Here is a 16,902-nt window from a genome sequence, read left to right as displayed (position 1 = left end):
AAATCTGATGGAACTAAACACGAGTGAGACTCTTCTTCACCATGTCCATCTGTATCATTAATAAACAATAAATATTCACAGATAGAGGCAGGGTTGTGTACAGTCGTTGAGTGTATAGCAAGGTTGGTGATGTAATGGTAATGTCACTGGACTCGTAACACAGAACGTCAATTTAATGTTCTAGTGTTATCGAGAACAAAGAACATTACATTACACTAATAGGCCTTTTAGCTCACCAAGACTGCACTGACGTGATGCCTTTCTAAAGTAAAAAGTTTTGTTTGCACACTGTCCATATCCCTCTATCACCTGCCTATTCATGTGTCTGTTAAGATGCCTCTTAATTATTGCTATTGTATCTGCCTCTACCATCTCCTTTGGCAGCATATTCCAGGCACCTCCCACACTCTGTGTAAAAAACCTGCCTGTCACATGTCATAGAACATAGAACATAGAACATAGAACAGTACAGCACAGAACAGGCCCTTCAGCCCACAATGTTGTGCCGACCATTGATCCTCATGGATGCACCCTCAAATTTCTGTGACCATATGCATGTCCAGCAGTCTCTTAAATGACCCCAATGACCTTGCTTCCACAACTGCTGCTGGCAACGCATTCCATGCTCTCACAACTCTCTGCGTAAAGAACCTGCCTCTGACATCCCCTCTATACTTTCCACCAACCAGCTTAAAACTATGACCCCTCGTGCTAGCCATTTCTGCCCTGGGAAATAGTCTCTGGCTATCGACTCTATCTATGCCTCTCATTATCTTGTATACCTCAATTAGGTCCCCTCTCCTCCTCCTTTTCTCCAATGAAAAGAGACCGAGCTCAGTCAACCTCTCTTCATAAGATAAGCCCTCCAGTCCAGGCAGCATCCTGGTAAACCTCCTCTGAACCCTCTCCAAAGCATCCACATCTTTCCTATAATAGGGCGCCCAGAACTGGACGCAGTATTCCAAGTGCGGTCTAACCAAAGTTTTATAGAGCTGCCCTCTGGGCAATTAACAGTAGGCAGTAAACGCTAGCCTAGCCAGTGACGACCACATTCTGTGAATTAACTTTTATTTAAAAGCTTCTAATGATTTTCACACAGCAGTCCCATTGAGGTGGGCCACAAGGAAGAAAAATTGAAATATGGCTTGTAATCTTTCTAGCAGCAATAGTTTTCATGTTGCTATTAAAATAATTTGATACTTTGTGCTTTAATGTCAAAATAATTTCTGCTCTTTTCCTAAAGGCAGAAACATGTTGGAATAAAGTTGTTGTTCAGGTTTTTACTTTAACTTAGACACTTGACTATTGTAAATAAAATCATGACTTATTAAAAAGTTTCATGTAACTCAATCTGAATGGAAAGAAAATGCTGTCATCCAATACTCTGGGGGATTCAGCATCACAGCTGGCCAGTTCTGGTCTCCTCACTACTCAGAAACAACAAGACTAACTTTAACACATTCACAACGCAGGAGCTTGTGTAGAATTAGAATTATGCACAGCGTGATTTCCTTACCTTATAAACGCCAAAGCAGTTCTTTATTTTTCTTTTTTCTCCAATTGCCTGTGAATCTCATGCTACATTCCAACAATTACACATGCCAAAGAACAATGTCTTCTGCTTTTCACATTGTTCAAATGTTCAGTTTGACTTTTCCACTCATCTCCTGCCTTGCAATCCAGGTCTTGATGTTCTTTTCTACAATAACTAAATGTTTTAATAACTGAGCCATTAGGGATTTGGGGAAAATATGTATGCCAGTTTTTATTACTCCAGAACTTCATTTCAAAGGAAAATTAGATGAACCCTTGAAAAGAAAAGACTTGCAAGACTATGAGGAAAGAAGCATACGATCAAGATGAATTGAATGCCTCTTTTAAAGAGTAGAAACAAGCACAGCGCAGGAATTACCTCCTTCTCTGCAGTGTTGTTCCATGCAGACTTGAAAAAAGTACTTACTAATCTGTACCTAGCTATATTTTTACCCAAGGCGGCACCGTTTGAGCACGTCTCAATAAAGCCAATTCTAAGAAATCTAAGGCTGTCATGCAAAGTTACCAGTGGTGGAAACTCAATACCAGGGAGGCACAGGAAACCAGAATTGAAGGAATATAGAGATCTCAGAAGGTTGCAAGGCTTGAAGAGGATACGGAAATGTGGAATGATGAGGCTATAGAGGGGTAGAGGCCGAAAACTTTAAAATTTGAGGTTTTGCCATATTGTGTCCCAAGTGATGGAAAATATAACAAGAAAAACAGATCTTACGCTGGCCTTAAAGAATGACTGGAATATGAAATCCATTGGTTGAAAAGTACGTGAACATCGCTGACAATAGTCAAAAATACGCTAATGAGACAAGAACCAGGAATAGTGCTTTTCAATGCTTTATAATATTTATTATTTACACGTGAAGCAATGGTAACCTTCAGGTGGAAAGGCTTCTCAATCAACGGAATGAAAATTTTTGTGAAATGAATGCGGCAGATACTGGGCAAGTACTTGATTTGTGAGTAAGGTTGTGCCTGCGTCAAAACAGAACACAAACATCAGTAGCAATGACACTTGGGAAAATATACCATAATCAGTCTATTGAGGAAGGTCAGTTATGACAGGCATAGAGTCTCTTGGAGAAGATATTGCTTTTCTTGAAGGAGAAGCCAGAATGTACACAGCTTAGACAGCTTTAGCGAATCCCATTCTGTTGTTCCCTCTGTCATAAATAGAATAAAATTCTCTCAGGAAGACATCACCCAAGATCCAGAAAGGTCCATTTTGGGTAGGAGCTGGCAGGTAGGTGGACTCAAATCCAGCAACACATTGGCCGTAGCTCTGTAAAACATCAAAAAACGATACTCAGATATTTTCTAATCACCCTGTTCAGCAATGTTATTACACACTGCTGGAGCAGGTGGGACTTGAATCCAGGCCTCCCTTTCCAAGGATAGGGACTTTACCACTGTACCACAAGAACGATCCCACACCATTCAACTCATAAACAGGTCAGGCTCACAAATAATCAGGATAGGTTTATTAACTTCAGCTCTCATACTGAAACTCCACAGAAATACTTCCAGATCACATTTTTCTGGTCTTATTATTGCACTGACAATAAAAAAAACAAAGTTGACAATAAACAAACAAAATGCTTAAATTGATTAATGTTAATGGAAGCTTTTTATTCCCTTCAACTTTGTTCAATTCGGGAGTTAGCTATCTCTGGCAGTGAGCTGTTTAACTCCCACTCAAATGGATTAAGTTGTGTCTTCACTTGTACAGCCATTTGACGTTGGGAGTTTCAAACTTCTTCCGTTAGTCAGTGCACGATAGCATTGATTCACCAGAGAAGGATAGAAGGGAACAAAGTAGGGGACGGGTTGGAAGGGATTGGGAAAACCATTCAAACAGGAAATCTATTCCTCCCACAACATGGCGCTACCCAAAATCCAGTACTAGCTTCACTAAATGCAACCATTGAGAAATTTATAGCACATTATCTCACTGAAATGAGACATTGTGAATAGAGATCAAATCAAAAATCAGATTGAAGAGCTTTGCAGCGTTTTGCTCCCCTAAATAATAATTTTTCTTAAAAACTATTTGCAGAATAATCATAAAATATTTGCAAGAAGATTTTCTGATTTCAGTGCAACACAAAGTAAATTTAAGCCCATAATGTATTCCTAATGCTTCATTATTAACAATAGTAATAAAGGATTATGTTATTCGACTAGAGTGTGATGGGTGCTGACACAGTAAATAAACTAAAGGAGTAGATAGATTTTTAATGAATAATGGGTCGAAAGATTATGAAGAGCAGGCAGGAAAGTGGAATTGGGATCAACGATGGTTATATTAAATGGTGGAGCAGGCTTGAGGGGCTGGATTATGTCTTCTTGCTCTTGGTTATGCTTTTACAGTATGGAGTAATAATCTCGAATCATGAGTTCAAATCACTTCTCAAGCTGCTGCGGAATTTACACAATTTAAATCTGGACTGAAAAGGTAGCATCAATACTGATGACTATGAAACAAGCAGATTGTTTTGTCTTTTACTGGTGAAAGCTTGTTATCATTACCAATCTGACCTACATGCAACTCCAGACTCAAGTTACAAGTCCTCGGTTATTGTTGATTATCCTTAAAATGGCCTAGGAAGCCATTGACAGTCACACAGCCTGGAAACAACTTAGTCGTACTGAGAAAACTGTTTACTACCAATTTTCTCAACAAAATGAGGAACAGTCTGACTCAAAATAGGTGCACCACATGAATGAATAAAATAGGCAGCCAATCAATTATGCAACTCCTCTGACCAAACTCAGTCATATCAAGCGTGAGCTTTATAAAAAAAAAGACAGCTGTCATACACACACCTGTTGGATGTAGGCCGAGGCTGGAATAGTGAGATCAACTCCATTGATTACAAAAGTCAATGAAGGCAGGTTTCCGACTGCATTGCAGTTGACTACAAACTGTGAAATAAAGAAGAAAATTCAGTAGATCTGCTTGTGTAGCACAAATAAACAATGCACAGCAAGGAATCATTTGAAAAGTTATATTCCACAGACAACCTATCCCAAGTAGTCTCATTTCCACTGAAAGTGTGATGTTGAGGCCACACCTGCAGTACTGTGTGTGCAGCTTTGGTGTCTTTATCTGAGAACAGATACTGAGGCTATGGAACAAGTGCAATCAGTCTGCATTTCTGGGATGCAGGATTGATGTATGAAGAGAAAGTGGATCCGTTAGGACTATATTTACTGCAAAGAAGATGTAATGAGGTAGCATCTCATGAAGACCTATTATATTCTAACAGGACTAGACCGGGTAAATGTTCCCAATGACCAGGGAATCCAGAACCAGGGGTCACAGTCTAAGGATTACAGGGTAGGCCATTTTGAACTGAGATGAGAAGAAATATCTTCACCCAGAGAGTGGTGAGCCTGTGGAATTGTCTGCCACAGAAATTGGAGAGGCCAAGATATAGTGCAGTTTCAAGAAGTTACATACAGATCTACAGGATAAAGGGATCAAAGGGTACGGGGTGAAATTGGGAACATGGTATTGAGTAGGCTTATCAGCCATAATCATATTGAATGGCAGTGCAGACTTCAAGGGCCAAATGACCTACTCCTGCTCCTATAATCCATGCTTCTATTTTATTAGCGTATTTTGTATCAAAGGTTTTTGATGAAGTGCATTAGAACAGATGATTTCTACTAAACTGGGAAGTCAAATTCAACATTTGGTCTCTTTAAAATTGGTCCAAAGTGAACGAGGTGAGGAATCAAGGTTAGATATCTTCATGCTGGTAAGTGTTACAGTATAGAAAGCTTTGCCACAGAGGAGAGAGTCTGACTCAATATTTTGTTTTATTGCCTTTACTAGCCCCTCCCTTTGCCAATGCGCCATTGTCAGTGGATTCTATGAGGACTAAATGGCTTAAACAACCTGATGTCGTTTATTGCGTTATCCCTAAATGCCACAAGATATCACGATGGGCACTTCCCACATGACACACTTACTATCTTGCTCTGATTAAACTCTTCTGTTTTAAGGAAGGTGTAAATCTAACACTGTAAATCTAAGCATTGTGTGAGTACCATATTTCAAAATACAGCTTCTGCCTTAGGAGAGGCTTTGTCAAAAGTCTGAGAAGTCCTTCTTTTCTACTTCCCCGTTGTATCCATCATGTGCACCCTCAAAAGGGCAAGCATTGTTTTATTGTTAGGATAGTTCCACGCCATACGATTGTCTCATGACTTGGAGGTGCTAGTGTTGGATTGGAGTGGACAAAATCTGAAGGAACATAACACCAGGTTATAGTCCAACAGGTTTATTTGAAATCACAAGCTACGGAGCACTGCTCCTTCATCAGTCAACCTGATGTCATGTGACCTCTGACACCATTTCATGATTCCTTCAAATAAAAGTCAATATTCTCCACAAACCAATTAAGACTTCAATCCATTAATGATTCAATAGCGACCACAGAAGTTAGTTTTGCTTAAGGCTCTCGCAACAATCAGGTAGAGGAAATGGCAGTCCGAAAAGATAGTCTTGTAACATAGATTCCACTATTGTGGCCAACAAGTGCCACTATAATCCTAGCACCAATACTCTGCAGGGCCTGTATTGGTAAGCATGTATTTGCAAAGCTTACCTCCCCATACTGGTTCTGCTGGGCACCAATGTATCGCATCAGTTGTTCTAATTCCTGGCTTGGTGCAGTGAGCAATGAAGTCCCAGTATCAACCATAGCTTGGCAGCCTTGGGTACAGAAGGTCGGTTCACCATTGAGAAGCACACTAAGAAACAGAATTTTATTACTTGGGTGTTAATCTGTGGATATTGCAAGCCATTCGTGAACAACCAGTCTTTTCTTACTTACCCTTGCATTGGGATGAGCCAATACAATTCCTGAAGGACAGGGACCCAGACAATTTCACCCGTATACAAACTATGGTCAATCCCTCCAAATGTCACTTCACCGCCATGTTGACTGTTTGGTTCCCTAGAAAGAAGAAAGATATTCAGCTTTACTAATTAGTGTTATGGGACCATAAGTCATAAGCGCAGAAGCTGGCTATTCTTCCTATCGAGTCAGCTCCACCATTCAATTAGACCATGGCTGGTCTGATAACCCTCAACTCCACTTCTCTATAGCCCCATAGCCTTTGATATCCTAACTAATTAAAACTCTGCCTACGTCAGCCTTGAATATACTTACAACCCAACTTCTTATCCTGCGAATTTTGATTTTGATCATTAAGTTTGCAGAAAGACAACTTTCTTCAATTATAAGGAAATTTAGAATGGTTAAACTCCCTCCAAGGGTCCCTTGTATTCCAGGAATGTGAACGTTGCTGATGTGTAATGTTTTGTCAAAATTCTCCCTTATTTAGGGGACCTGTGCTGTAAAGTCAGAATGTGTTTTTGAATTGTAGAGTATTCTATTTGAATGTGGTGTAGCTATCCACATTGGCCTGTTTCCTGCTTTCAAAAGGAAAATGTGGTTGGGTGCCTCTTTCTTTATTAATGAATCCTTATGATTGTTAAGCAGAGCTAAAACCCAACTTGTCAGGATTATAGTTAGACTCCCATTAATTCTTTTTGAACTGCCATTCTTTTAAAAAAATACCCTTTTAATTTTTGGAAAGTAACTTTTTTTTCTCCTTGTAGCCTTTCATTATGACCATATCTCCGTCCACAGTCTCCTTCTCAAATATTTACTATAAAACAGTCATTATTTCAAGCGACAATGTAGGTTCATGTTAGTTGGCCTTGACACAACTCTATTCAAACAGGTCTTAAAACTCACAAATTATAGACCGATTTGAGATAAAAATGTATTTCAGTGACCTTCAACAATTGAATCGCCTTCGGTGTAGCTTGGTGATAGGATACAGGCTATTAAGTTAAGAAGTTCAAGTTCAAATCCTACTCCAGAAATTTCTGCACAAAAGTCTTGTTTGTCACTCATAGTTATCAACTTTCTGATGAGGCAATAAACCACTGCCCCGTCCACTCTCTTGGATAGATACAGAAGACCCCACAATAGTATTTGAAGTTCTGAGTTATAGTAATTTTCTGGCCTGTATTGATCCCTCAACCTCTATTATTAAAAAAGAAGATTACCTGATTTTTACAGTTTACGAGGCCTTACCAAGCACAAATTGGCTCATAACCTTCCTACTTTAGTCCAACAACTGCTCTTTATGGGCCACTCATAGTCAATAAACACTCAGGACATGAAAAGTCCTACATAATTGCAAGGCTTTCTTAAATCAACTGTTCAGGTACCAGACTCTGGGGTTCCCTGGGTTTCTTAAGAAACTTTACTCCTCAATTCGACCAGTTAAATGAGGGCAATGTTTCTGGTCAATTCCTTTATTTCATTCTCGTCCCATCCTCTTACCTGCCCAGGTAAACAGAAAACACAGGGGACGACACCAGATTGTCCCGCATCATGCCATCAAAAACTGGGGTGGCGCCCCCTGCTGAAAGTGCTGGGTATGAAAGACCAAGGATTCCATCAAATCTTGCATAATAAAAGGTAGTTCCTGGTTCAGTCACACTGAGACCAAACTCCTGTTGGGGAATAGATATACCTGCAACCTTGGGTGGGAATAAAAAGACTATATTAGAGACAGAAAATATTAAAGTGAACTTAGGAACACAATACAACCAAACTAATGATTCCAACACCTTAGCCATTAATTCTTGTTGGGTTAGCAGAATGATCCTAATATAGATTCTTTTAAAATCAGCAGCATGCTCTGTTCCTTTATTTAATTTTGTTCCATCAAACTTGAATAACCTCAGTTTAGATTCCTGCACTGAGTATTCTATGGTACACTCATCAGTCGGAGCAGGGCAGGAGCCTACCCCCTGTCCCGGCCTGTCCTCTTTTAGCCCAGTATCTGTTGTTACTATCTCTACTATCAAGCTACTTCCCTTCCCCACTTACCCCAACCCCCACACCCTCACGGACTACAGCAGTTCAAGAAAGCAGTTCACTACCATTTTCTCAAAGGCAGTTAGGGCTGGCCTAGCCTGCGCTGCCCACGTCCCGTAAATGAGGAGCCAGTTGGATGATATTTATAACACGCAAAAATCTGGTAATGAGTCAGAAGTAACAAAGCGTGCCACTGCTGACATTGTAAGCCTTTGGAGGAAAATGCAAGTAGCAGCTGCTGAGATTGTAACCTGAACATCAGCCCCAAAGTTGTTCATAATAAATAGCATACTCCTCTAATTCAAAACTGCAAAGTTCTTACCACCTAGTAATCAAGATTTTAATAATAAATTCAAACTTTGCTGCACTGTTTGTACAGTTTAATTAAAATTATAGGTTCAGTTGTTCAAAATAACAAAATGCCGGAAGTAGACAGCTTTAGTTTTATGCCATCTTTATATCAGTTGGTCGGGTAATAGCTATCAGCCAGATAACACTGGTCAGTCATACTGAGCATTGCTGAGTCAACAGAACAAACGAGACAAAATGACTGATTGCAATATGATGATTGAAAGGAGCAGTACACTGTCAATATCTAAAGAGCTTTGATGCTCCCTGTGTATGGGTTGAGGTTCTTTGTTTGAACCTGCTAACCGTTGAGTAAACACCCTGGTTCTCAAGCAAGAAACAGCTCAGAGGGTGGGTGCGGTGTGCGGTGGTGTCATTTTGTGTATCCCCGCGTCCAGGTCGATTCCTGCTACAAGGTCTGGATGATGAAAAGTGTATGCTGTCACATGTGGGGAGCTGCATGTTAAACACAAGTGGGTTTGTGCTGTTTGAACTTCTAGACACAAGGCCCTGTGATCTATTATTCAGAAATCAGCAGAGTTTCCAAAAAAGAATGAAAAGTGAGATTGACTTATTGTTTGATTCTTCAAAGGTAACTGGCTAAAGTTGGTTGATATAATAACAAATAGAGAAACTGTAACTAATCAGCAAATCTAACCCAGAACATAAACTGCTATAACTCTCTGGTAATTCTTATATAATCCCACATCTTGCATGTGAGAGATTGGCAAATAGTTTTAGCTGGAATAAAATATTCACAGGAGGGTGTAACTCCCACTCTATCAGTCAGGGGCAATAGATATTTTCATCAACTTTTTCAGACAATATTATGACACATCTTTTTGACCCAGTTAGGACTTGAACCTGGACCTTCTGGCCCAGAAGTAGAGGCACTACATTAAAAACCATTTTTTATCATAAAGAAGGTCATGTTTTAGTCAACACACTGTGCAAAATGCTTTGCAACTGATTAAGCACTTTGGAAGTGGAGTCACAGATATAATGTAGCAAGTCCAGCAGCTATTCCTGCTTTACAGCATTCGCAGTTCTTTCGGTTTTTATTTCATAAAAAGGCCTTTCGTTAAAATGATGCCCATTGAAGTATTTCTGAAGCATGATCCCTGCTTTCATGTATGAAAAGTGGGAGGGTATTTGGAGATAGTAGGATCCAAAATCAGCAACAAGATACTTACCAGGTATTCAGTTCAATTCAATTTCTAATCAATCTTTTCAGATATATTATGTCACACTTCTGGGACAGGTGGGACTTGAACCTGGCCCTCCTGGCTCAGAGGTAAGGGCATAACCACTGCATCACAAGACCCCCAATAAGCTTAGGCTAATTAGCAAAGGCTCAGTAAATAGCACCGTCACCTCAGAATCAGTGCGCTCTGATCCAAGCCCTGTCCCAGAGGGCTGAGCCCACATTCTAGGCTGACACAGTATTACAGCATTATGGGAGCGCCACACCGTTGGCACTGCTGTTATTTGAATGAGACATTAAAACTGAGGCTCTAACCATGCCCCCAACTCCACCCAAGTGGCTGTAAAAGATTCTGCAACACTACTGCAAAGAAAAGCAGTGCTAATGTAGACTGCGACAACATCATTAAAAACCGAATACCTGGTAAGTATCTTGTGCTGATTTTGGATCCCTCTATCTCCAAATATCCTCCCACCCTTCTTACATAAAAGCAGGGATCATGCTTCAGAAATACTTCAATGGGCATCATTTTAACGAGAGGCCTTTTTTTATGAAATAAAAACCAAAAGAACTGCGAATGCTGTAAATCAGGAACAAAAAACAGAAGTTGCTGGAAAAGCTCAGCAGCTCTGGCTGCATCTGTGAAGAAAAATATCTGAGTTAACATTTCAGGTCCAGTGACCCTTCCTCAGTTCTGAGTCCCAAAACGTTAACTCAGGTATTTTTCCTCACAGATGCTGCCAGACCTGCAGAACTCCCAGCAACTTCTGTTTTTGTTCCTTTTTAAGAAATGACTGGTAACTTTCTGATTAGTACCACTAAATACTTACGTTAACTGTATCATATCCAAAAAATCCAGTTAAACTTCCAGAACCATAAGCGATGCCGAAACGTTGCCTGTTTGTTCTGAATGTTGAGGATTGAGTTGGATTGAATTTGGGATGGTGCTCTGAAGAGAGGGAGGATTGAATTACAATTTTTTTCATTAAAAGGCTGTGGCATGTTAGTGGATTCCTCCACATCAAAAAAGAGGAGAGAGACTGTGCAAATAATCACTGATTGGTGGTACACCTACCACATGCTAGGCTGCTACAGTAGATAGCGGGGACCCAAAGGTTAGAGGAGCCAGTGTCGAACAGAACGGTGAAACTCTGGGGTGGGGTACCAATAGTAATAGAACCATAGTAGGAGTTCTGTGTAAGATTGAGAAAGGATATTACAATTAGCCACTGGTTACTCAGTAAAAGAGTATCATTATTTGGTAGTAAACATAACTTCATTTTTTTTGTCAACTACAGCCTTTAAAAATTAGAAACGTTTACAAGAAGAATATCTCTGGAAAGCCGAGCTTATACTTGGCCTGCGAGCCGTGGCACCAGGTTCAGAGAGGTGTACAGAACAGAAGCAGACCTTTTGGTCCAAATAATCCATGCCAACTAGATATCCTCAATTAACCTAGTCCCATTAGCCAGCATATCTCTCTAAACCCTTGCTACTCACAGACCCATCCAGATATCTTTTAAATGTTATAATTGTACCCGCCTCCTGGCAGCTCATTCCATACCCTCTGTGTGAAAAATTTGTCCCATACAATCGTTTTATATCTTGCCCCTCTCACCTTAAACCCATGCCCTGGAGTTTTGGACTCCCCACCTTGGGGAAAAGACCTTCTGACATTGATCAATTACACCTTTTTGATGGTAATTAAGTGGTTTACTCCTTTTATAAAAAGTTTTGTTTTAGCTGAATGATACTGTTTCTCAACTCCTTTCTCTGTATAAATCTTTAAAATTGAAATGCGTCTGTCCTGATTCTAATTTTGACTGACATTTGTGTCAACAGTATGCTGGTTCTTACAGTTTTTAATCACATTTAAAAAGAATGTTATTAAGATTCATGTGCCCTGCTCCTTGGTGGAACAGCAGCTATAAATGAAATTATTAGGCCAGCAATGACCTGAAGAAGGGAAATGTTTATATGCTTCAGTCTTGTAGCACCTGCTGGTACATGAGCTGGATAGTCAGCCTCTATTAGAAATTAAGCCCAAAGCAATGGCATTCTAACTCCGTTATCGACACTCCTCTCTCCATTTGAAATAGTTTACTTCTTGACTTACATCCAAGAAATTCACAAGTGGCTCATTTGCATTCTCTGACTGGTATCCAGGAAAGAGATGTTGGTACTTCAAGGCAGGATCATATTTGTGAGTTTCTAAGAACCTTTTCAGCTCCCCACGCTCCTTCAGGATATCTCGCACAGATTTGCTTCTGTACAAAGGCACTCTGAAATTGTTTCAAAAATACCATCAACTAATTGGGGGATGGGACAATCTCTTTGCAAACAATAGAAATTAAGCACTGAACTGCCATTCTAAGATGCCACACAACTCAGGGCTCCACAAGAATGGAGAGTGAGAAATTGAAACCTGCACTTCGAAGAGATCGCTAGGTTATTCGAGGATCGCTGACCCAATTCCTTATGCTGTGGTTTTACTGTTGGGTAGGTTGAGAAGGTAGGCCCCATCGAACAGGAAGCAACCCTGTACTATTGTTGATGTTCAGAACCACAGGTTGGCTGCCTACTTAACCACACCAGCTTCCGCCAACACTTTTTAGCTTGTTTTATTTCTGTACTTTACATCAAGTTGGTTTGTTCAGAACCAAATTTCTTCCCTGCACACCTAATAAATGTTAGTGCTTGGGTTTCAGAGGCTATTTTAAGGTCATTCTGGTAAAAAAAAATGGGATTTTAACAAACTGTTTAAAAAATCTGCAAATTCTATCCATTTCACCTCTGGGAATGAAGTTTGTAAACTTTATCCCAGAATTCAGTTCTACTCCAGAGGTACGCCACAGCACCCTAAACAATCTTATGTGGAGCATAGATAATTCGAACTGCAGATGCTGGAGAATCCAAGATAACAAAGTGTGAAGCTGGATGAACACAGCAGGCCAAGCAGTATCTTAGGAGCACAAAAACTGACGTTTCGGGCCTAGACCCTTCATCAGAAAAGGGGAATGGGGAAAGGATTCTGAAATAAATAAGGAGAGAGGGGGAGGTGGACTGAAGATGGATAGAGGAGAAGATAGGTGGAGAGGAGGGTATAGGTGGAGAGGTAGGGAGGGGATAGGTCAGTCCGGGGAGGACGGACAGGTCAAGGTTGTGGGATGTTGTTAGTAGGTAGGAAATGGAGGTGTGGCTTGAGGTGGGAGGAGGGGATAGGTGAGAGGAAGAGCAGGTTAGGCAGGTGGGAATGAGCTAGGCTGATTTTGGGATGCAGTGGGGGGGGGGGTAGATTTTGAAGCTGGTGAAATCCACATTGATACCATTGGGCTACAGGGTTCCCAAGCGGAATATGAGTTGCTGTTCCTGCAACCTACAGGTGGCATCATTATGACACTGCAGGAGGCCCAGGATGGGCATATCGTCTAAGGAATGGGAGGGCGAGTTGAAATAGTTCATGACTGGGAGGTGCAGATGTTTACTGTGAACTGAGCATAGGTTTTCTGCAAAGCAGTCCCCAAGCCTCTGCTTCCATTTCACCAACACCTTCCACCCCATCCTGCAGTTCACCTGGACCATTTCCAACACATCCCTCACCTTCCTGGACCTTTCTATCTCCATCTCAGACAACCACCTACAAACCAATGTCCATTTCAAGCACAGCGACTCCCACCCACCTTCCAGCAAAATTCCATCCCCTATTCCCAATTCCTTCGACTCCGCAGCATCTGCTTCCAAGATGAGGCATTCCACTCCCACACGCCCCAGATGCCCAAGTTCTTAAAGGGCCGCTACCTTCCCCCCCACAGTGGTCGACAACACCCTCAACCGTGTCTCCCGCATTTCCCGCACCACATCCCTCAAACACTGCCCCCGCAATAATTGCCACAGGAGAATCCCCTAGTCCTCAGATACCACCCCACCAACCTCTGGATGCAACGCATCATCCTCCGACACTTCTGCCATCTACAATCCGACCCCACCACTAAAGACATTTTCCCATCCCCGCCCTTGTCTGCCTTCCGGAGAGACCACTCTCTCCGTGACTCCCTTGTCCGCTACACGCTCCCCTCCAACCCCACCACACCCGGCACTTTCCCCTGCAACCTCAGGAAGTGTTACACCTGCCCCTACACTTCCTCCCTCACCCCCATCCCAGGCCCCAAGATGACTTTCCACATCAAGCAGGTGTTCACCTGCAAATCTGCCAATGTGGTATACTGCATCCGCTGTACCCGGCGTGTCTTCCTCTACATTGGGGAAACCAAGCGGAGGCTTGGGGACCGCTTTGCAGAACACCTACGCTCGGTTCGCAGTAAACAACTGCACATCCAAGTCGCGAATCATTTTAACTTGCCCTCCCATTCCTTAGACGACATGTCCATCCTGGGCCTCCGGCAGTGCCATAATGATGCCACCCGTAGGTTGCAGGAACAGCAACTCATATTCTGCTTGGGAACCCTGCAGTCCAAAGGTATCAATGTGGATTTCGCCAGCTTCAAAATCTTCCCTTTCCCCACTGCATCCCAAAACCAGCCCAGATCATTCCCGCCTGCCTAATCTGTGCTTTCTCTCACCTATCCCTTCCTCCCACCTCAAGCTGCATCTCCATTTCCTACCTACTAACATCACCCCACCCCCTTGACCTGCCTGTTCTCCCTGGACTGACCTATCCTCTCCCCACCTCCCCACCCATACTCTCCTCTCCACCTATCTTCTCCTCTATCCATCTTCAGTCTACCTCCCCCTCTCTCCTTATTTATTTCAGAATCCTTTCCCCAATCCTCTTTTCTGATGAAGGGTCTAGGCCCGAAACATCAGTTTTTGTGCTCCTAAGATGCTGCTTGGCCTGCTGTGTTCATCCAGCCCCACACTTTGTTAAGCTGATTAAGAATATGTTTTCCTTCTGTACGTCCCCAATGTATTCCACTACTTAGCATTGAAGATTCCTTGTACAGACGAAGACTTTCTCCGAGTAGCATATGAACACTGGTGTTCCATAAGTTATTGCTCAACTTTTCCCCAATGTATCACTGTAGCCTCCAAGTCTCCCTGTAATCAGATGCATCATAAACTCTTCTGCTTGAGCCATTTAAGTGACAGGTTGAATTAACTGGTAGCGCCTGGCTATGTCAGTCAGGAGACTGTGGAAATTTGAACCAGTTCATTAACACAGCGCAGCACTTTTCAGTGGTGCTTTTGAAGGCAGGGTGTCAAAAGGTGCCACTTGAATGGCCAAGTCAATGTTCAAACAAAAGTTAATTAACGAAAAGAGATTTTATTTATTCTCGATGGAGATACTTATTGATCCACACATTGAGAAATTACATTCACCTTGCCTTAAAATTAATACTTTGTTCTTATCCTCTAGTTTTAGATTATAAGAACACAGGATAGAGGAGTAGGAGAGCTTTTGTGGTCCTGAGGTGCTGCTTGGCCTGCTGGGTTCATACAGCTTCACACTTTGTTATAGAGGAGTAGGAGCCTGCACCATCATTCATTATCGTCTCCACAGCAACTTCACTTTCCCACAATATCCCTTAAATTTGTGCCCAAAAATATCAGTCTCGGTCATAAGTATAGTCAACAGTGAACCTCCTTGGCTCCCTGGTATATAGGATTTAACAGGTTTTTTCTTCATTTTGACCAGTGATGGCAGCAAACTTGCATTTTTTGTCCATCTTCTTCTCATATGCATAACTGCAAAATAAAGTTTTGCATCTGACAGAATTGAAGAACCAAGTATTTCCCTTAGCAAATGAACAGAAAGTAACCATCATAAAATCTGGTGAAAATTTCACACCAGGTCAAAGTATTAAATTGCTTCGCGACTTACTTGTACAAACACTCAGAGAGCTGGATACAGAGCAGAGCAAAGATTAACAACTTCATTTTGCTGCTTGAGGTAGTGTCACCAAACATTGGAGCCAAGTGAGATCCACACAATTCCCTGAATTGTGCTAAAGACTGCAATAGGCAAGTACCTTTATACTCATGAGTAAACAGGCAATCTGCTTTTCAAGTTCACTAATGAAGGTCATTTTATCACAGATTCTGAACTAGATTGCGCTTTGTTTAAATCCAAAGTAATCTTAAAATAATTAAGCCTCCTTTCACCTTGAAACAATTTTGTGGTTAGAAGTCTTGTATCTGAAGACAAACAAGCAACTAACCATACTAATGAGAATTAAATTGTCAGGGAAAAGGCAATTCACTGAGCAAAGTATGCTAGTCCATTCTGAGTAATGCTACTTACATTTATATTGTTCACAAAAAAACAGTCTTGCATTTCTGTAAAGAAACAGGATGGAGATGAGGCACAAGTTTGCAAAGATAGAGGAGACATGACTTTTGTTTTGAAGAATGGGGTAGTAACAGCAGACCAGAGAAGAGAGAACAATTATTACCAGTTAACATTGGAACTACGCTGGGAAGATAAGCAGTCAACCATTTACTGGGAGTAGGATCAAGAGATCAGGAATTGGGCAAAAGAACACAATGGCCTGAGGTTTTTCATGGAGCTCCATGTTGTTTTCCACACCCCTTCTATTTTTTGTCTCAGTGGCCAGTTTCTACATAGAACACAGAACATAGAACAATACAGCGCAGAACAGGCCCTTTGGCCCTCAATGTTGCGCCGACCTGTGAACTAATCTAAGCCCCTCCCCCTACACTATCCCATCATCATCCATATGCTTATCCAGGGACTGTTTAAATGCCCCTAATGTGGCTGAGTTAACTACATTGGCAGGCAGGGTGCTCCACACCCTTACTACTCTCTGTGTAAAGAACCTGCCTCTGACATCTGTCTTAAATCTATCATCCTTCAATTTGTAGCTATGCCCCCTTGTACAAGCTGAAATCATCATCCTTGGAAAAAGACTCTCA

The 16,902-nt window shown here is 41.5% G+C and overlaps 1 protein-coding gene across 1 annotated transcript; it reads right to left on the bottom strand.

Annotated features, from left to right (window-relative positions):
- Positions 1–2,372: 2,372 nt before the first annotated feature.
- Positions 2,373–15,986, bottom strand: LOC125462972 (gastricsin-like). The gene is made up of 9 exons (XM_048553534.2): positions 15,851–15,986; positions 12,128–12,293; positions 11,087–11,204; positions 10,842–10,960; positions 7,920–8,119; positions 6,393–6,515; positions 6,165–6,309; positions 4,375–4,473; positions 2,373–2,830 (listed from the first exon to the last, which is right to left on the bottom strand). Exons 1-9 carry the CDS (start codon positions 15,934–15,936, stop codon positions 2,675–2,677), a joined length of 1,212 nt encoding a protein of 403 aa, XP_048409491.1. The 5' UTR covers positions 15,937–15,986; the 3' UTR covers positions 2,373–2,674.
- Between the last annotated feature and the right edge of the window lie 916 nt (positions 15,987–16,902).

This window comes from Stegostoma tigrinum, chromosome 21 (genome assembly GCF_030684315.1).
Source record: "Stegostoma tigrinum isolate sSteTig4 chromosome 21, sSteTig4.hap1, whole genome shotgun sequence".
Classification (NCBI taxonomy): domain Eukaryota; kingdom Metazoa; phylum Chordata; class Chondrichthyes; order Orectolobiformes; family Stegostomatidae; genus Stegostoma; species Stegostoma tigrinum.
Note: the sequence above shows the minus strand (reverse complement) of the source record. Positions and strands in the feature narration are given on the sequence as shown.